This window comes from Synchiropus splendidus, chromosome 3 (genome assembly GCF_027744825.2).
Source record: "Synchiropus splendidus isolate RoL2022-P1 chromosome 3, RoL_Sspl_1.0, whole genome shotgun sequence".
NCBI lineage: Eukaryota > Metazoa > Chordata > Actinopteri > Syngnathiformes > Callionymidae > Synchiropus > Synchiropus splendidus.
This window is the reverse complement of record NC_071336.1, coordinates 6530641-6548148: the sequence shown is the minus strand read 5'-3', so window position 1 is coordinate 6548148 and position 17508 is coordinate 6530641. Positions and strand designations below refer to the sequence as shown.

The window sequence follows — 17508 nt, the reverse complement described above, 5'->3', positions numbered from 1 at the left end:
GGCAGCGGTGGATTTGTACACTTAGAAAAAAGGTCATTTATAATTTACAATTTGCATAAGTGTATCTCTGAAACGGTTTTCTTTGTCACTTCAGGTTCATAGTTACACATACTTCCGTTTTGCACCCCAGGTACCGTCATATATTTATTGGAACATGAAACCATCAAAACGTGACAACTTCTCTTTCTGCTGTTTTTGGTGGTGGGCACTAGTGGGCGCAAGTGTTGTTTGTGTCAGTTGAGACCTTGAGACCGGCGTTTCTGTTTATTTAGTTTCGCGCGACCCCAAAGCAACGTTACAGTTAATATAATGATGTTGCACTCCACCGACGTCAAAGTGAAACTGAAACGCTTTTCACCCGCGCGACTCAAGCCACACCCCCAAGAGAAGAACAGAGAGCCGAGAAGAGGTAAAGTGGATGTTTTGTCACTTTTTTTACCGTTTATTTGAGTCTATTGAATACACAGAATACATTGGATTCATGTTGAATATCAACTTGTTGCTATGCTAAAGGCTATGGACGAGGAAGAGAATAATTCACTGCAATGAAACATGGGTGACTCGTTCGTGGACATTATGCCTCTCAACTGACAACCCAACGATCGGCGCACACCTTTGAGCCAGGATTTCAGTTTCACGGACATGAGTCCTGGTCCCCTGCTGGTGTCCGAAACTAAAATAAAAGAAACCACCAGACGCCACCTATAAACACAGATAGAAACTACTGTATGTCCTGTCGCCTTCGCCAGTGTCATTAAACAATCGTATTCATAATCATGTCTCACATTTGCTCTTAGTTTTGTTCATCTAAAGTACATGTAGTGATTACTAATTTAAAACAACGATTTGAATGTGAGCAATGGTTAGTATAATTGACATTCCCAAGGGTCCAGAGTCATTTTTTCTGTGCACACAAGTGCAGCTCTAAAACATCAATTATGGCCTTAGAAGTGAAGGATGAACAATGATGATGTCTGTGTTGCTGCAGTTTACCATCATCGACCTCAGGCAGAAATAATTTTATGTGGTCTCATGTCCATTGTGTTTTACAGTCCTATAGTCCATGTTGGTGATGACTGGGATCCTTGTCCTCAAAGTCATATCAAGTAATGATAATTGCCATTGATATAGATAATAATAACTTTTTTATTTTTTAAGTTGAAAACTGTGTGTGATGTCTGGATGGTTCCCCGCAGGTGAAGGGGGGAACAGTGAAGTGTCTGGTCTGCTGAGGTTGGTTGAAGATAACAGAGATGGACAGCAATCCAATGAACAGTGACACCACAAGTCTGACCACAGAAGGACGGCTGAAAGAGGAAGTCATGAGTGCTCCAGAGGAAGAAATACCTGAGCTGATGGAAACTGAATCAGAGGAAGGGCATTTTGATTCGTCTCCACAGTGTCATGATAGGCAGACGATGGAGGGAAGAGGTAAGAGAGGGTCACTCACTCGCCGTCTTCACTTGCCCGTATCACAGGTACTGTATCACCTCACGCATTGACTCTGAACTGAGATATTTTTCCAGGAGAGGAACAACAAGATGAAGTACCCATGGGCGTTGATGTGAACACAGATCAAGGTGGACATGGTGGAGCTGGTGTCTCAACCGTGGATCATAGTGCGGATGTCAATGCCACTCTGATGACTCCACAACCACCAGGAGATGAAGAGACGGCATCATGCCAGGACGACCAAGGAGGTAGCAGGGAGCTCAGCTCACTCTCAGACCTCTCTTAAGAAATGCAAGGCCTACCTTTTGTTCCATGCTGTGGTGTGTTGAATTAAACACCTGAGTTTGATTTACAGGTGACATTCCAAACAGCACGAAAGATTTTGCCCTTCTGCAAGGTCATCAGTTGGACAACTGGACTTCAGGAGCAGAGCAGCCTGGCACAGAACACGGACAGAAGAACGAGCCAGAAGCAGAAACACACGCTGAAGAGAGAACAGAAGGCTATGACAGTGGAGAGACAGAAGAGAAACATGAAGACGTGAACACTGGAGCAAGAGATTTAAATGAACCAGCAGGTTGGTCACTGACATCTACCTGCATCCACGAGAGAGAAGACTGCAGGACGGAGGATGCCAGTGCAGAAAACAGAGGCAGGGCTGTGGTGTTGGGAGAAGCTGGTCTGGTGAAGGCCGATGGTGATGAGAAGTTTGAGACAGCACTCCAGATCACCCACAGTGAAGCTGTAGAGGCAAGCATGTCTACAAAGCTCGATCCGTCAGGCGAAGTGGGAAACACCGGTGAGAAGATCTCAGAAGAGAACGAAGGAGGTAAGTTGGAATATGAAACATGATAAGTTTGTTCACCTAGGTGTGAAATGACTCTTCTCTTCATCTGAAGGGGTGTTGCATGAGAAAGAGGGTCCCACCTCGATGGACAGCAGAACTGAAGAGATGAAGACTACAGTGACACGTATCGATGAAAAGGATCATGAGGCAGAGATGAAATTACAAGAGAGCAGTGGGACACCGACCAGATCCCAGTCATCTGTGACCACGCATCATCCGTGTTCCCTCCTAACCCAACAACCATTCGGACGCAAGGCTCTCCTGGAGGAGGAACCTGCAGGTAACCAGAGCAACTCTCAACTGATCCATATTGGGTTGGTTCATTGTTTTCCTCTGTGGCCAGGTGACAGCAGTATTGTGGCCCAGGCTGGGAGTGTTGTCACCAGTTTGACCAATCACGAGTTTGCTTCTGTGGAAGGGAGAGATGAGAATGTTCAGAGGAACACACCACATGATGCGATCAAGACACGGAGCGATCAAATGAGGGAAACAGCTGTGAAAGTCAATGAAGCTGAAGAGACACTGATGCAAACTAGGGGACAGAGAACTGAGGAGAAAGACCAAGCAGGTGACTACATGATGCACCTCCACTGACATCTCAACCATGACACCCAACGTTCATTTTAAGCTCTTCATGTTTGCTGAAATATATTTATGCCCACAACTGTTCTCCTTAACTCTTTGAACTTGTATTTCACAGAACCCACATTCATGATTCCAGGACTCTCCCCGCAGCAGGAGAAGGAGCAGCATGATGAGACTTCACTGCTGGGAGGAGGAAGCAAGAGAAAGAAACATCCACATGACTCATACGAAGCAGAGGAAGAGAAGAGAAGGATTTTAGGTAGAAAATGTCTCAGATCAAGTCACAAGTGAGGAATGCACACTGAACTATTCAGTGTGTTCCAATATGGACGCTCATCATGTCTGTGTCAGTTGTTAATTCATCATTCTCTTTGCTGTTAAGCTGCTGAGCCACAAACACACTATGGTCTGAGGAACCAAGGAGCCACATGTTATCTGAACAGTGTCCTCCAGCTCCTTGTCTTGACACCCGAACTCAGACCAAGGTTTGAAATACACCTTTTCACATTGAGCAACACACTAGGACACTTGTACTGCAGCATCACATGACCTTGTTCTATATTTGGAAAAGAGCTTTGGAGGTAACAGCGTGGTGAACAAACCGACTCCTGGCTGTGGTTTGATAAGGAGGATCAACATTCTGGTGCTTCCAGCTTGTGAATGTTTGAGAACCAAACCTGCGTTTATCAGAAATCCATCGTCGTGGCTTCTTCAAATCCTGTTGACAAACTGCGACAGCAGTGTTGAAGATTGACAGACCTGTTGAAAATAACCTGTCCTTCACACCATGAGCACATCAAGGCCCCTCAGAGCACCAATAATTAAATTAAATTAAAAGATGCAAGTGGACTAGATGGTCCTTTTAGTTTCCTAAACACCTGGCAGAAGAGCTGCAGCTCATCATCAGTCTTCTTCATGAATCAGTGGGACATCAATAGGTGAGATCCACTGAACAAACCATTACCAAGATAATGTCTCCGTGGTGAAAGAGCTGCTCGACCTTTTGGACGTCAGGAACCTTCCACGTTTTGAGAAAAAGATTTCATTGTGGCAAATTTCACACTGAGACCTCTGTGTGTTGTCAGACTGGATTCTGAGAGAGAGTTTGACCAAGAGCTCCAAAAACTCTTTGAGAACCTTGAGCACAGGGTATGTGAGACAAGGAACATCACCAGGCTTTTGGGAATTCAAAGTGGTAAGTCATTAAAAATCATGTTTTCGAGGCAGAAGCAACATCAGTGGAAGGTTCTGTTTTGTGAGTGCAGGGTTGCAACCTATGCACTCAAAGATGTGTTTAGAATCTAAATGTTGTACACTGAAGATGAAACATTATCATTATTGTTTTGACAGTGTAGATTTACAAGCCAGTTCTTTGACTCCACCCTACAGTATATTGCATTCTAGCTTCACACTTGTTTACAGTGCTGAATGTGGAGGAAGCAAGGTGCAATGCCAGGCAGTTCAGAGAGCAGCGGTGGTCAGACTGACTGGCCTGAAGCATTTACTGGTCTTCATTTGTTTTGCAGTGTTTCAGCAGCGTGATGCGGCTGAATGCCTGGACGATATTTTCCCACGACTGAGCCCACGAGCCTCTGAGGTGAGCAGTGATGCTGTCTTCTTCCACTCTCACCGTCTGCCATGATAACTGATGTTTCTGTGTCCAGCTCTTCAGAGCAACTTGGAAAAACTCGACAAGATGCCTCAGGCAGCATGACATCACCACTGAGGACCTCCAGTGTTGGTCTTTGACTCTCCCACTGATACGTGATGAAAACGGCGAATACAATGTGGTGAGTATCTCAGTTCTACATGTCCAATGACCCTGTCGCTCACCGATTTATATGTTTTTGGTTTCCATCTAAACAGAAGGAAAGTGTGAGGATGTTCTTGAAGCCAAAGTCTCTGAGCGCAGACAACAAGGTGTTCTGCCCCACATGCTGTGAGAAAACAGAAGCGACACGAGTGAGTTTCAGTCAACTTCTAGCTGAGAACACTCAAGTGTTGGAGTGTAGCTCTTCCCTGTCTGGCCATGTGTCTGCAGAAGATGGAACTAGAAGCTCAACAATGACAGTGAAAAGAATGTTTTGTCTGCAGGAGTGTGAGCTGCTGAAGTTTCCAGTGAACTTGATAGTGCTTTTAGCCAAATTTGAGTTTAATCCTGACTCCTGGTTCTACATCAAATCCCAATGTGATGTGCTTGTTCCCACTGCATTGAAGATGGAGGCGAGTAGATGAGTTTATATTATGTTTCCTCTGGTTACTCCACTTCATGAGTGACTGCTTCCTGTTCTAGGACTGCGACTACACACTGTGTGGGATGGTGGATCACACAGGGGGTCTGCGGGGAGGGCATTACACCACCACGGCCGGGTCCAGTCAAAACCAGACCTGGTATCAGTTCAATGACTCGTGTGTCACAGAGGTGAGAAAAGAGTGGAGCAAAATGACCTGACTTGGACTGGAGCTAGTGTCCAGTTCAAGTCCCTTGAGTGACAGATTTGACCTCTCTAGACTCATTGAAGCTTGACATTGAGTCTCACTGGAGATCCAAATGAGAACAGCAATAATGACTGACAAAGCATAATGACCTGTCAAAGCCTTTATTGTTGTGACTGCAGTATGAAAGAGTGATTTTAGAACTTTGATGTCTCCTGTTCTGAACTTCATGTAACCAAAAATTGCATCTGACACGCTTGAAAAACCTTGTCAGCAAACAGGATTCAGACCTTTCGATCACTGAATATGTTGACTTGGAACTTAAAGCAAGCATTTAGAGACTTGAAAACCAGTGACTTGGTTTCACTCCTGAACTAAAGCATCATCCAATGATGATCATCTTCCCCTAATATCTCTCTCTCTGATGTTAAAGGTTTCAAATCCTTGTGAGTCAAACGAGAGCATCAGGTCAGTGTTGGAAAAACAAAACACATTTCAAGATTATGGCTTGAATCTCACACATTTACATGACTTTAATTCACCTGACTTGTTCAACAGATCCAAACATGCCTACCTTCTAAAGTACAGAGGTAAGACACGACACTGCACGTCTGCTGACGGATCCCGTCTCACCACCTGTCTCTCACATGTGCAGCGACATCAGCTCCACAGAGCAACAGCATTCCAATCACAGGTGAGCTTTAACACCACTTTTGTCTTCACTGGGTTTGAAGCAGCTTCAATGGTATCACAGGCAAAATGGGAAAATGCTTCTCTCATACACCAGACATTACATTATGACCACCTGGAGCCAGAACAGTGACAGAAAGATGTGGGAACAAACACGGGTCTGTCACAACAGTCGGTGTGCTGTAGCTCTGATTTCATCCCTCACTGGAGGAAACCCAGGAGTGTGTCACTCCCAGCCAGGTCCTGTACCTGTTGACCTCTTAGGGAGGCAGTCACAGGCTCACTCAAGCAGTATTTAAAGCCAGTCGATTCTTTTCGTTCCACAGTGTAGTTTAAGGATTCAGTTTAAGGAAGAAGACAATGTGAACATCTGTTCAGTTCATGCTTTCACTGGGCTCTTCCAGGTTTTCTCTGTCTATATCCAAACACATTGATTGCTGCCACCTTAGTTGTCTCCCCTCGCGACTGGGGCTTATAGGCATCGCAGTCATCAGCACCTCATACTTCAGTGCAGTTGTTGGTCTTTCAGTCTTCAACATTAGAATCTGCCTCAATTCAATGAAGACCTTTTAATTTTTAATGCAGGTTAAATCAAGCCAGAGTCAAAACTGTGGAAAACACTTCCAGACTTTTTCAGTTTGTGAGCTGCTTATAAATGGTCTTAATGATACCACAAAAATGCAATTCAAATATATTTTTATCAGTAATATAATATGAATAATACAACGTCAAGTAAATAAATGATCTAAAGAGAGTAGTCTATCTTGTTCTTGTTTGTTATTCTCTCCCTCTCTGCTGCAGGTTCAGAACAATAGGCTACAATTTGGTGACAAAACACACAAAGCATCTTGAAACTGCTGAAAAATACTGAACATCTCTGGCAAATGACATGTAATTAAGCCTCTGCTATTTTTGTCTATTAATGAAACAAACGAGGAATAAGACTTTACATTTCCTCACATAACTGTTTCAAAACAGGATGTTGCTACTGAATGCATCTATATTACACAATGCAAATCTCATCTTTTTTCCACCGGTCTATAAGCAGTGCAGTCACTACAAATGCCATGGAATGGTCGGGATTTCCATGTTCCAGCTCTAAAATGTATGAGTATATGCCACATCACTTCTGAAAAGGGTCTCCAGGTCTCAGATTCAAGTCACCGTAACTCGAGAGTGATGGAACCTCACATGCTGATCGTTGTTATGGAAGCACTGAAACAGACAGATCAAACTGGTCTCGGGGATCCGCTGCACGACTCTGCAATCTGCTGAGTCCGTCTTTGCAATCGACCGGGAGACATGAATGGAACTCCTGATCTGTATTTATTCTGATTTACCATGGACTTGCGATGTGTTCATTTACGTTTCCAATCACAGACTGTGATCTGAGAGACCCACCAGCGCTCTGTGTGGGCGTTGAAGAGATGCTGCAGACCGGCTCCGCAAACAAATGACTTCAGACTTTTAGCGAGGAGGGCGTCTGGGCGTCTGCAAAACATGAAAAAATGGACATCCAATTCTTGACCGTATCTTGGCCACCAGATTACGCTGGTATATGGTGGCATGTGGCGGCCAAGCCGCGGTCGAGAATGTGTCGTCCATTTTTTCATGTTTTGCAGACGCCCTCCCAGATAAAAGCCTGCTTCACAGCAATCTGTGACCAATAATAGACGAAATACATGGCACGAGTGTAGTTTAGGTCATAACAATGTGAAACGCTGAACTCACTCACCGAGTCAATCATGCATCTGATGATGCGTCTACAGGCCGTGACTGATAACTCCCATTGGCTTTGAAAGAATCCAGCTCTCCACAGAGTCTTTGTCACTACCAAAGTCATTTATTAAAAGCAACAGCATCAGGAACGAAACCGATCCAGGGAGGATGATTCTATAGGAACTATTGCGAACATGCTTCTCAGCAAATGGGACTAAAAAGAACTGTGCAAACATGTAGTGGAACCATTAATAGTAATCTGTAAAATGTTTCCTTGAATTCAAAAGGTTCCTACAGTGCAAATGCACTGAAGGTCAGCATCCCCCAGTAACTAATCTAAATATGGCATTTGTTTCTTTCAAGTGCCAAAGGTCGACCGCTCCATTCAGACCAGTGATGAAGGCCTGTTAAAGGTAAATGACTCATATGTGATATACAACTCCAGACGGTGGAGAGGTGGCAAACGTAAACGCTGTGCTGTGCTGAAAACCTGCTGATTCATGGTTGTCATCTTGATAATGAGAGTCTATTTTCATCATGCAGCGTCATGTAAATATGATATGTATATACAGTATTTGATGGGCGTGTATATATCATGGACTTATTCTTCCTTTTTTTCAGATGATGATTCTTCCAGTTGTTTTCATTGGATTGCTCCTGGTGTTCATTTTTTGTGGCAGTTCCATGTGCTGTAAAACTTGTCTTTAACAAATGCATGATTTGGAAAATTTGGAAGTGAGTGTTTTTCCCGTGTGATATATTGAGAAGGACTCTTCTTTTATTCTTACAAAAAAATGGTTGCATCAATATTTGCCAACTCAGCGGGTAAATGAACAGTCCAGGCAAAATTCAGACTGTGATTGAAACAGTCATGGTTGTTGGTTATTATAATCTAATAATATAATAATATAATGATCATCAGATGCATATATCAGAATCACTTCTCAAATTGTGTTTGACGTCTGACTCTTTTACAAATTAAGCTTCGAAGTATTTCAAAGTATTCATTTCTTTACTGTCGACAACTAGTAAATAAATGTTGAATAGAAGTGTAATTGTTTGTTCCATATACCCTTAGCTGGGTACCATGTGTCTGTGATTCCTGCCAAAACACCTCCCCAGTGCACAGGACAGTAGACTCATCCAAGTCTGGTGAGCAGAGTTGTGAGTTGTGTTTTAGTGGGAGCAGTTTTACACAGGCACAGTGGTGATTTGTGTGAGTAGACGGTGCAACGCTGTACAACGCTAGCAACCTCTTCAAACACCTCAGGTGCAAACATCCCAAGGCTTGTGCCAAAACTGAGAGAAGGAATGAGCCAGAGAAGTCTGCTGCAACTGCACCATCACAGCGAAGAACTTTGCTGGAGAGTTTCAAGAAGAGCCATGTCTATACAGTCAATGTGTCTATCACTGGATGCGTGAATCAAAGTTAGGTTTCAAATATGTTGCCTTATGTTATTCATATTTATGCTAATTCTCTGTTTAAACATTCCTACTTTGAACCGTGCACATTAAAGCTGCTGCATATGGACCTTGTCATTGTCCTCCACCTCAGCCTGTCCTGTGCATCCTCCCTAATCCTCCTTCATCATGTCCATGAATGAATATAAATCCTTCTGATGTTCTTCATGCCTCGTGTTCCCTGTCTCTCCTCTCCATCTTCATCGAAGTCTGACCTCCCTAACTTGGTCTCAAAACCTCTTCACATGATTGAATTTTTCATTGTAATGTCAGACATGCAGCTATCAGGTATTGTCTTCTGACTGCAGCAGCCAAAACAAAAGCCTGTCTTTGACCCAATGTACTGGGCCAGCGAGCACCATGGGCTCAGCACTGCAGAATCCATAAGGAGTGCACCTGGAAGACGTCTCGTCGAGAATGAAAGTGAAAGCTTGACAACTGATCCAAAGGCGGGTTTCCCCTCAGTGTTTTTACACTGTTTATGATACTTTAGTGCTTTTTGGATTTCATATTCAAATATATCAACATAGATAATGACTGCAAATGAAAGGGAAAGTGACTGCAGTGTGGCTGAAGTGCGCCACTGGTTGGTTGGTCACCAGTGTGCACAGTGGACTTGGCTAGTGTTCAACATTACTTCAGCCAGACAGTGATTTCATTGGCGGTAACTCTGTTCCAGAGGCCCATCATAAACTCATTAACCTGTATCCTTCAGTGCTAAAATCCACATAAAATAATGAGGGCAGATTGTCAGGGGTAAAACCAAATTCACTGAGAGATATAGACCGTTTGAGAAATATGACCTTTGCAAAGGTTGGGGTGTTTCGTCAAGTCAAGTTTCCTGTTTTTTCCTGTCGGTTCTGGGGGGATCTGAGATGTGGATAACCAAAAACTTCTCAGGCTTCTGTGATGTCATGTTGTCTTTAATTCAGAACAGAAGGACACAGCACTTGTCCAAAAAGCATCTAACAGAAAAGAAAGTCTGAAACAATGGCAGGAATAATGAATCCAAGTGGATGAAACAAATGTTTGGCTCCTGTGTTTTTCCCACCCGACAGGACTGAGCCCAGAAGAGACCTTTGCTGCTGCATTGATGTGAGATGAGAATCTGAGTGGCATCACAGGTGTCCACCAGGAAGCAGCAGCAGGACTTGGATGGTGGACATGTGTCTGAGTCCATGTTGAGCCAGGAGAGACTTGTCTGTCAAGTTCTCGCTCTGGTAGCACACACGGAAGTCTGAGGCTGAAAGAGACGCAACATGTTAAAAATGAAGCCACGGTGAGATAAAACTACATCTATCAGCCACACTTGACTCTGTGTAGTGTTATAATAATAATATTAACATTATTATTATTGTTCTTATTATTGTTCTTACTAAGAATAAGAACATGAATAATAATAATAATAATAAGTATACAATTAAGAATAACAATAACAATGAAAACGTAATAATTTGTTTTAAGTTGCAAGATAAGACTTGCGACAATAGCGAAGAAACGAAGTCGGTCTTACTGAGTTGCAGTTTGGTTTTGAGAATCTCTTTCAGCGCCGTCACGGTCATTTTCCCGAACTGCTCTTCATTCTGGCACAGATCGAGGACCAAACTGTCCCCTCTGGGTCCGCTGACGTAAAGCTGGATCACCATGCTGCTGCCTCCTCGGGTGGGATGAGACACTTGGTTCGAGTAGAACAGTTCTTTCTGATCTGGCTTTTTTCATGAGACCTCCTCCAAGCAGAAGTCACGTGATTTCTCTGAACTATGGACGAGATCATAACTCACCTAACGAAGACATCTGGAGACTGAACAAGCAAACATGGGCTTCTGGAATTCTAAACCCGCTGTGACCAACACGACCATCAAGAACACATCGACTGAGACACCGACCAGAACCGACATTACCCGAACTGCTGAGGAGAAATGCTACGACCCGAAAGACCCCAACCTGGAGTTTGTGGAGCGAGAGGACGAGATGGACGGTGAGAGGGAAGGAAACCCAGTGGAATCAGCTGATGATGATGTGCAAAGTATTTGTAAACTTGGGACCAGTAACCTGAGAAGAAGCGTAATGTGAAATGACTAGACTCAGACCAGGCTGTGGCATTTAAAAACACGTGGTTTCCTTCTTTTGACAGAACGCGTATTTTATGATTAATCCTGATTCTGTTACAATTATACGGGTGTTTAGATCCAGCTCCATTTTTGCTTCAACGCTGTAGTTCTCTATTTCTAAGAAGTATGTCTTTGCTTTCCTCGGAGGAACAAATGACGCCATTTAAAAGTTTTTTACTCCTGTTTTAGATCCCTGCACCTTTAGAAATACATCACTTTGTAATGTAGTTATTGTTATTATTTATAGCTGTATGGAATTGACAACTAAAGAATGCTATTGTTAACCTTATTTTACAGTGACTTTTTTCTAAACACACTTATAAATAAAGCCCTACATGCATCTAAAGCTGCCATTATAAGCTTGTTTTTTAGTAACTGTTCTGACCTCTGACCTCAAAACGAATTTCTGTGTAAATTAGGCTTATCTGAAACATGATTTTTTTTAAAGTTAATGATCTCATTATTGTTATGTCTGTTCATCAGTCTTGTGCGTGGGCTACAAGTCTCCAAGAGCGCTGATGTCCTGTGGTCACTCCGTCACCCCCATGTCACTCACAAGTTACTGCCGTCATTTATTGGAAGAGGTAAATGTGGCCGTAGAGCTGATACTGAACTCACCAGTTCTCATGCAATATGACGTGTTCATGTTGTGTCACTGAGTGGAAGGAGACAAAGGTCATCATAATCAAATTTCATTATAAAGCAGTCTCGCATTGTTCCTGTTTAGATTGGAATTACAGGATAAATAAAAAATATTTTTAATGTTTCACTGTTCACAGCCTTCAGTTGAACACTGAACACGTTCAGACTGACTTCATTCCCTTTTGTCGTCTCAGGGGCGCAGCAGGTTTGTGTGTGCTGTGTGTGAGGAAGAATGGTCCTTCCAGGAGGTTCAGAAAATGGCTCTTTTAACTCCTCAAGAGGCTGATGACTTTAAGAAGATGATGTGGGAAAACTATAAAGAGGAATTTGAAGTCAAATCTGTGAGTTCAATCAGGTATTTCTTCTTGTATGTCCAACACTCTAAAACTTTCTCCAATGTTTCCTTCTTCTCCTCCTCAGTGTCCAGGCTGCAAGTCTTCTTTCCTGAGAACCAACCCCAACAACCTCAGTGTGAAATGCACAGTTTGCAGTGCTGGTAGAGTTGGGAGCTTCATCTTCTGCTGGCAGTGTTTGAGGGAGTGGAGAGGTCCAGCTCCTCGAGCAGACTGTTGTGACAACGAAGGTTGCAACACAACACCCCTGGAGACACTGAAGAACTGTCCAGACATTGTCTTTCAACATTCAGGTTTAGCCAAGGTCACTGGTTGCCCTTCAGTGCGGGCCTGTCCCACATGTGGTGTCCTGGTGGAGCACAACTCAAATTATTGTAAGTCCATCACCTGTGACCGCTGTAAAGTACCCTTTTGTTTTATCTGCCTGAAAATGAAAGAAAAGTGTTACGCAACAAGCCGTCCTTACAGACCGTGTTGTGATGGTGTGGCTCCAAGACAAAGCTTCATTCCTGCACAGCAGAAAACATAAAATGAGGCCAAACATAATGGCAATAATTGGCTTTTGTTTCTTTTTTTCTTGTCGACTTTCTTGTCATTGTCTGATTCTTTTTAAATGGACAGAGACCAACCTCTGTCACAAACAGGGGTTTCAGTCTGGTGCAGTAATACATTTACCTTTGTACATTTTTTTAGTGGGGCTAGTGCAAAATGTCTTTCAAACATTTCATTCAGATAAAAGGAATTGCAATAAAAGGGATCACAATGACCAGGGGCTGTATTCCTAAATATTGTTTGTGGCCACATTCTTTGAATCGTGATATTTTCTTAGAATTTCCCCTAAAAATGAGGAGTGAATCCTAATAAAGGGAAAAGCTGGTGGCCAGAAGAGGCAGGAGAGATATTTGTGTGAATGCTCGATGGATGTTCTTAGCTTTTCTTTCATAGTTCGTCCACCATTTTTTTCTTCACAACTCCTCCTTTAGTAGCCCTATATTCACCAAGACATTTCAGGCTTTTTCCCAAAGTTTTCCTATTTAAAATCAATTTTGCCAAGATTTAATGGCTCACAGCTCCTCCTCACTTTCTTCTCGAAACTCCATCAAAGGCTTAACATGTAGCCACACTTAACTGTGGCCTGAAATCAAAGGTTTGTGCCAATTCTTGAAAAATGAGACATAATGCATTATAAAAATTTATCATTTCCTCAAGTAAACAATGTTCCCGCTTAAAAAAAACCCTTTTCTCGTGTCATCCGGTCAAGAAATGTGGGACACCGTCAGTATGAGAGTGAATGCCACTAGTGCTTTGTTTTGACTTTGTTATTGCGCAATTTCAAACCCACACGCAACATGGACAGTTTTGCTTTCATTTACAGGAATGACCGAGACACTGAATGCCAGACATGCACTTCAGTTGACAGGTGTGTCCCACAAAAGAATGTTTTGCAGTGCATCAGTTCTGCATGTCTGACAGCATGTTGTTATATGACGCGAACTTGACATCAACGAGTGTATGTGCTGGGGAGGAACCAGATCCAGAGTTACTGCTGTGTAATACCAGACCTACGAAGTCATGCGACGCCCTTCATTTCATAGTTTACCACTGCGAAAGATCATTCTCTCGCTCTCGGGAGTTAACATTGATCACGTAGAAACAAGCATTTAGGTCCACCGTAACTTCAAGATCTTACACGGTAAATACACACGTACTCATATATATTGACTATATAAGAGCGAAACACAGGAGCAGGAAGTTGCAAAACTAAATCAGTAAAAAGGATATGGAATGCTGTCAGATTAAAATAACCAGGAACAGCAGCTGCACTTTCGTTTTCAGTGTCTCTCCTCTGGGTTCACTGGTGTAAAGCTGGATCAGCATTCTGCTGGCTCCACGGGTGAGGTGAGAGACTTAACTGAAATTGTCTTCAGTCCTCTTCCTCCGATGTCATCTGTATGACGTGGTGAAAAACATCACGTGATTCTCTGAAACATCTGCTAAATTTTTTAAAGACATCAATTTGATGTCTTTAAAAAATTTCGATTGTCGAACTGAGGTCGAACAAAATGGGCTCCTGGAATTCTACACCAGCTACCGCTGCCCAGCACAAGACCGCTGCTGAGGAGAAATGCTACGACCCGAAAGACCCCAACCTTGTGTGTATGGTTGTTGGGAAATTAAACAGGTTCAGTCGGAGTCATGCATGTGTAGAGGAGCCCCACATTTCCTCTTGTTGCAGCCGATGTTTCGGTGTTCAAAATTAAATGGAGAGTCTTTTGAGAGGTTTATTAAAAATGTTAATTAAAAAACACTTTTTGAGGTCTGGTTTGAGAGAGAGGAAGAGTTGGGGGGCAGAGGGGTAGGCTCCAATCAATGTACTCTGCTCTTTTGGAAATGCCAAAAGAAGAAGACTAGACATGATGTGCAAGTCTTCTTGTGGAGATGTTGGAATCATAATGAAAGTAAAGTAAAAAAAAAAAAAAAAAATGCTGTGAGTCACTTGTATCTGGCTGGTGCAACAGGTCAGTCTGCAATGCTGACATCAATATGACATCCCTGCTCTATTCTTGACCTATGATTTATGATGATCTATTTCTGAATATAAAAAAAAACATATTCACATGTGTTTCAGGCTTTATTGTTTTTCATTGATGGTGCACTCATGGTCATTCATCGTACAGAAATATGTCCAAAACCTGTTCGCTCATGCTTTGTGAAAGCACACCAAGCTATTTCCCAGACAGCGGGCAACGATTCGATTGTCTGTAAGGGACAAAGTACCAAGCTGCCCAAGTTAGTGCTGTCATTCAGTGTAGTTTGGCACATTTACATCAAATTCATGGAGGAGGAGAAAAGTCTGATTGCTATATTTATCACAAGCGATCAGCTCAAGCATTGAATGAGCCCAGATGAAGCTTTTGCTGCAGCGTTGACAGCAGATGCATCACAGGTGTCCACCAGGAAGCAGCAGCAGGACTTGGATGGTGGACATGTGTCGGAGCCCATGTTCAGACAGCATTGCAGTCTCTGTCAATTTCTTGTTCTGATGGCAAACACGGAACTCACTGGCTAAAAAGAGACAGAACATCATTGAAATTAGGCCATTGTTTATTGTTATTATTATGATTATTATCATTAATAATAATAGTAATAAGATGAATGTTGATGATGGCTGACGCCAAGAACAATAATGTGAATGCTATGATAAATCTTTATATCAGAGCAGAACTGAAATCAACAATCTGGCATGGCATACATAATAATAATAATAATAATTGTTTCATCAGACGTCTAAAACAGGAAATAATGACAGCTTTAAATGCATATCTAAATCAAAATGCAAATGGGCTTTGGTCACATTGCTGAGAGACGCATATGAGCGCGTAAGGGTACAAAAAGAAGTTCGGTGAAAAAATCTGGCTAGAAAGGGAAGAAAAGAAGTCGAACTTACTCAATTTCAGTTCCTTTTTAAGTGTCTTTTTCAGATCCTTAACGGACATTTCCCCAAACTGCTCGTCATTGTGACACACGTCGAGGACCAAACTCTCGCCTCGGGGTCCGCTGACAAACAACTGAGGCGCCATGCTGCTCGCTCTTCAGATGAGATGACACACTTCGCTTTGCTTCTTATTTATTATCTGGCTTTTTATTGAGAGACCGCCTCCTCTGTAAGGCATCTGAAGTCACGTGGTTTATCTGAAACCGTTGGTGAAATGATTTTAAATTCTCTTCAGGTGAAGGTGGAACAAACATGGTCTCCTGGAATTATAAACCCACTGCAACAAATTAGACTACCATCCAGAACACATCAACTTGGACTATACAGTACTGCAAAATAAAAATGAATAAATAAATAATAAATAAAAAAAAATTTACTTGCAGGAAATGCATATCAATATCAGCAATATCCTTCAATAAATAAATAACACTTATTACAGCAGTCGACCGTAATTTATACCTGAACATTATCCTTCATCTAGACAGCATTTGCCAGCTCAGTAAGGAAATAGAAAGAACAAAACTGAGGATGGTGTTCACCTTATAGGTATGATAATAATTATAATAATATCAAGGCTGTGTCCATGGCTACGGTATAATCAGATACATACACGAGGTTTCAGTGTTACCATGCAGCTATTGTCAGACGACTGCTGCACCCTAAACAAAATACCTAATACACTGGACAAGTGAGCACCATGGGCTCAGCATGTTCCTGGAAGACATCCAAGTTGACAATAATGAAAGTGAAACCTTGGTAACTGATTGAAAAGGGAGTTTCCACTCTGAAAGTTTTTCCATTGTTCCTTCTGTGTGTTTGTTTTGTTGAACTTTGCTCGGGGAAAACCACTGATATCACGAGATGATTCAGCTGCTGAGGAAAGCAAAGTCCAGGAATTCCCTCACCTAAAATCCCCAGCTCACCTGAGCAAAACAGGGCAGCAAGAGAATGAAAGTAGAATTATTGTTGAGTGAAGTGAAAACGCACCAGGTTCATCGTTGATAAACACACAGACACGCACACAAACCTCACACAGACTCAAGTTCACACAGTTACAAGCAGCCACTGATTCACTCCTGTGCTTGGGTTTGTGTCCAATACCGAATGTACAAATCTTCACTATCTCTTTTATCTCTTTGCCAATTCCTCCATGAAACCCTCATTTACGCTCTTTCACGACACTTGGTCAACCCCTGGTGTCCCGTGTGGATCATTTCCAACACCTCTGCTCGCATCTGCATCAGGTCTACTATGCGATTTTGGTACAGCACAAACCCCTCTGCCTCAGTCAGATGTTGTCTAGCTTTGAAGTTCCCCTGATGGAATGAGGGAGCACTCATCTTCCACAGTCATCCTTTGTGAGTGGAGATGATAGCTGTCGGCAGATCTGAATCCACCTCGGTTGCCTCCCTCCTCTCACTCAGTATGTCAAGTTGAAATGGCTTTTGTTTGGTTTGACCGCTTCCATGTCTTTCTCTGTTTCAGGTTCTGAGCAACAATAACATGTTTCCCTGGAACGTGCACGGCAGTCACATTAATCTCATGAGCCTCATCAAGACCCGTTGGCAACACGTCGATGTTCTATTTGAGAATAACTCTTTTCAGGCTCGGTCATAGTTGTAGAGCAGAAAGCAACAGGTTTCAGGCATTCCTCTTGTTCCTGCAGTAATGCAGCTCCTAAAGCACCCGCATTGACAACTGCTTTGTTGCTCTCGT

General features: G+C 42.7%; 2 protein-coding genes across 6 annotated transcripts; both read left to right on the top strand.

The window, feature by feature from the left end:
- The first annotated feature begins 286 nt into the window (after nucleotides 1-286).
- LOC128755722 (uncharacterized) lies at nucleotides 287-9851 on the top strand. 4 transcript variants are annotated; one of them, XM_053859663.1, is made up of 20 exons: nucleotides 314-409; nucleotides 514-726; nucleotides 1197-1431; nucleotides 1527-1700; nucleotides 1808-2281; nucleotides 2352-2579; nucleotides 2643-2867; nucleotides 3000-3143; nucleotides 3267-3369; nucleotides 3970-4079; nucleotides 4411-4481; nucleotides 4549-4674; nucleotides 4751-4846; nucleotides 4979-5107; nucleotides 5178-5306; nucleotides 5754-5788; nucleotides 5879-5910; nucleotides 5976-6014; nucleotides 8093-8142; nucleotides 8351-9851. In XM_053859663.1, the coding sequence occupies exons 3-20, from the start codon at nucleotides 1254-1256 to the stop codon at nucleotides 8435-8437; spliced, it is 2430 nt and encodes an 809-aa protein (XP_053715638.1). In that variant the 5' UTR covers nucleotides 314-409; nucleotides 514-726; nucleotides 1197-1253; the 3' UTR covers nucleotides 8438-9851. The 4 variants fall into 4 exon arrangements, with proteins under 4 accessions (XP_053715639.1, XP_053715636.1, XP_053715638.1 ...); XM_053859662.1 differs by lacking the exon at nucleotides 514-726 and adding an exon at nucleotides 1053-1106 and having other exon boundaries at nucleotides 8351-9850; XM_053859664.1 differs by lacking the exon at nucleotides 514-726 and having other exon boundaries at nucleotides 287-409; nucleotides 2718-2867; nucleotides 8351-9849.
- An 882-nt stretch (nucleotides 9852-10733) lies between these two features.
- On the top strand, nucleotides 10734-12988 carry LOC128756112 (E3 ubiquitin-protein ligase RNF19A-like). 2 transcript variants are annotated; one of them, XM_053860331.1, is made up of 4 exons: nucleotides 10734-11168; nucleotides 11785-11885; nucleotides 12138-12284; nucleotides 12364-12988. In XM_053860331.1, exons 1-4 carry the CDS (start codon nucleotides 11006-11008, stop codon nucleotides 12823-12825), a joined length of 873 nt encoding a protein of 290 aa, XP_053716306.1. In that variant the 5' UTR covers nucleotides 10734-11005; the 3' UTR covers nucleotides 12826-12988. The 2 variants fall into 2 exon arrangements, with proteins under 2 accessions (XP_053716306.1, XP_053716307.1); XM_053860332.1 differs by having other exon boundaries at nucleotides 10736-11168; nucleotides 12138-12298; nucleotides 12364-12487.
- Nucleotides 12989-17508: the final 4520 nt, after the last annotated feature.

Excerpts from the sequence above, each read along its gene's own strand:
- LOC128755722 (XM_053859663.1), top strand. The coding sequence starts at position 1,254 with ATGGACAGCAATCCAATGAACAGTGACACCACAAGTCTGACCACAGAA. Across the intron at positions 4,847-4,978 it reads AGAAAACAGAAGCGACACGA|GAGTGTGAGCTGCTGAAGTT; the intron begins GTGAGTTTCAGT and ends TTTTGTCTGCAG. Across the intron at positions 5,307-5,753 it reads ATGACTCGTGTGTCACAGAG|GTTTCAAATCCTTGTGAGTC; the intron begins GTGAGAAAAGAG and ends CTGATGTTAAAG.
- LOC128756112 (XM_053860331.1), top strand. The coding sequence starts at position 11,006 with ATGGGCTTCTGGAATTCTAAACCCGCTGTGACCAACACGACCATCAAG. Across the intron at positions 11,886-12,137 it reads GCCGTCATTTATTGGAAGAG|GGGCGCAGCAGGTTTGTGTG; the intron begins GTAAATGTGGCC and ends TTGTCGTCTCAG. Across the intron at positions 12,285-12,363 it reads AGGAATTTGAAGTCAAATCT|TGTCCAGGCTGCAAGTCTTC; the intron begins GTGAGTTCAATC and ends TCTCCTCCTCAG.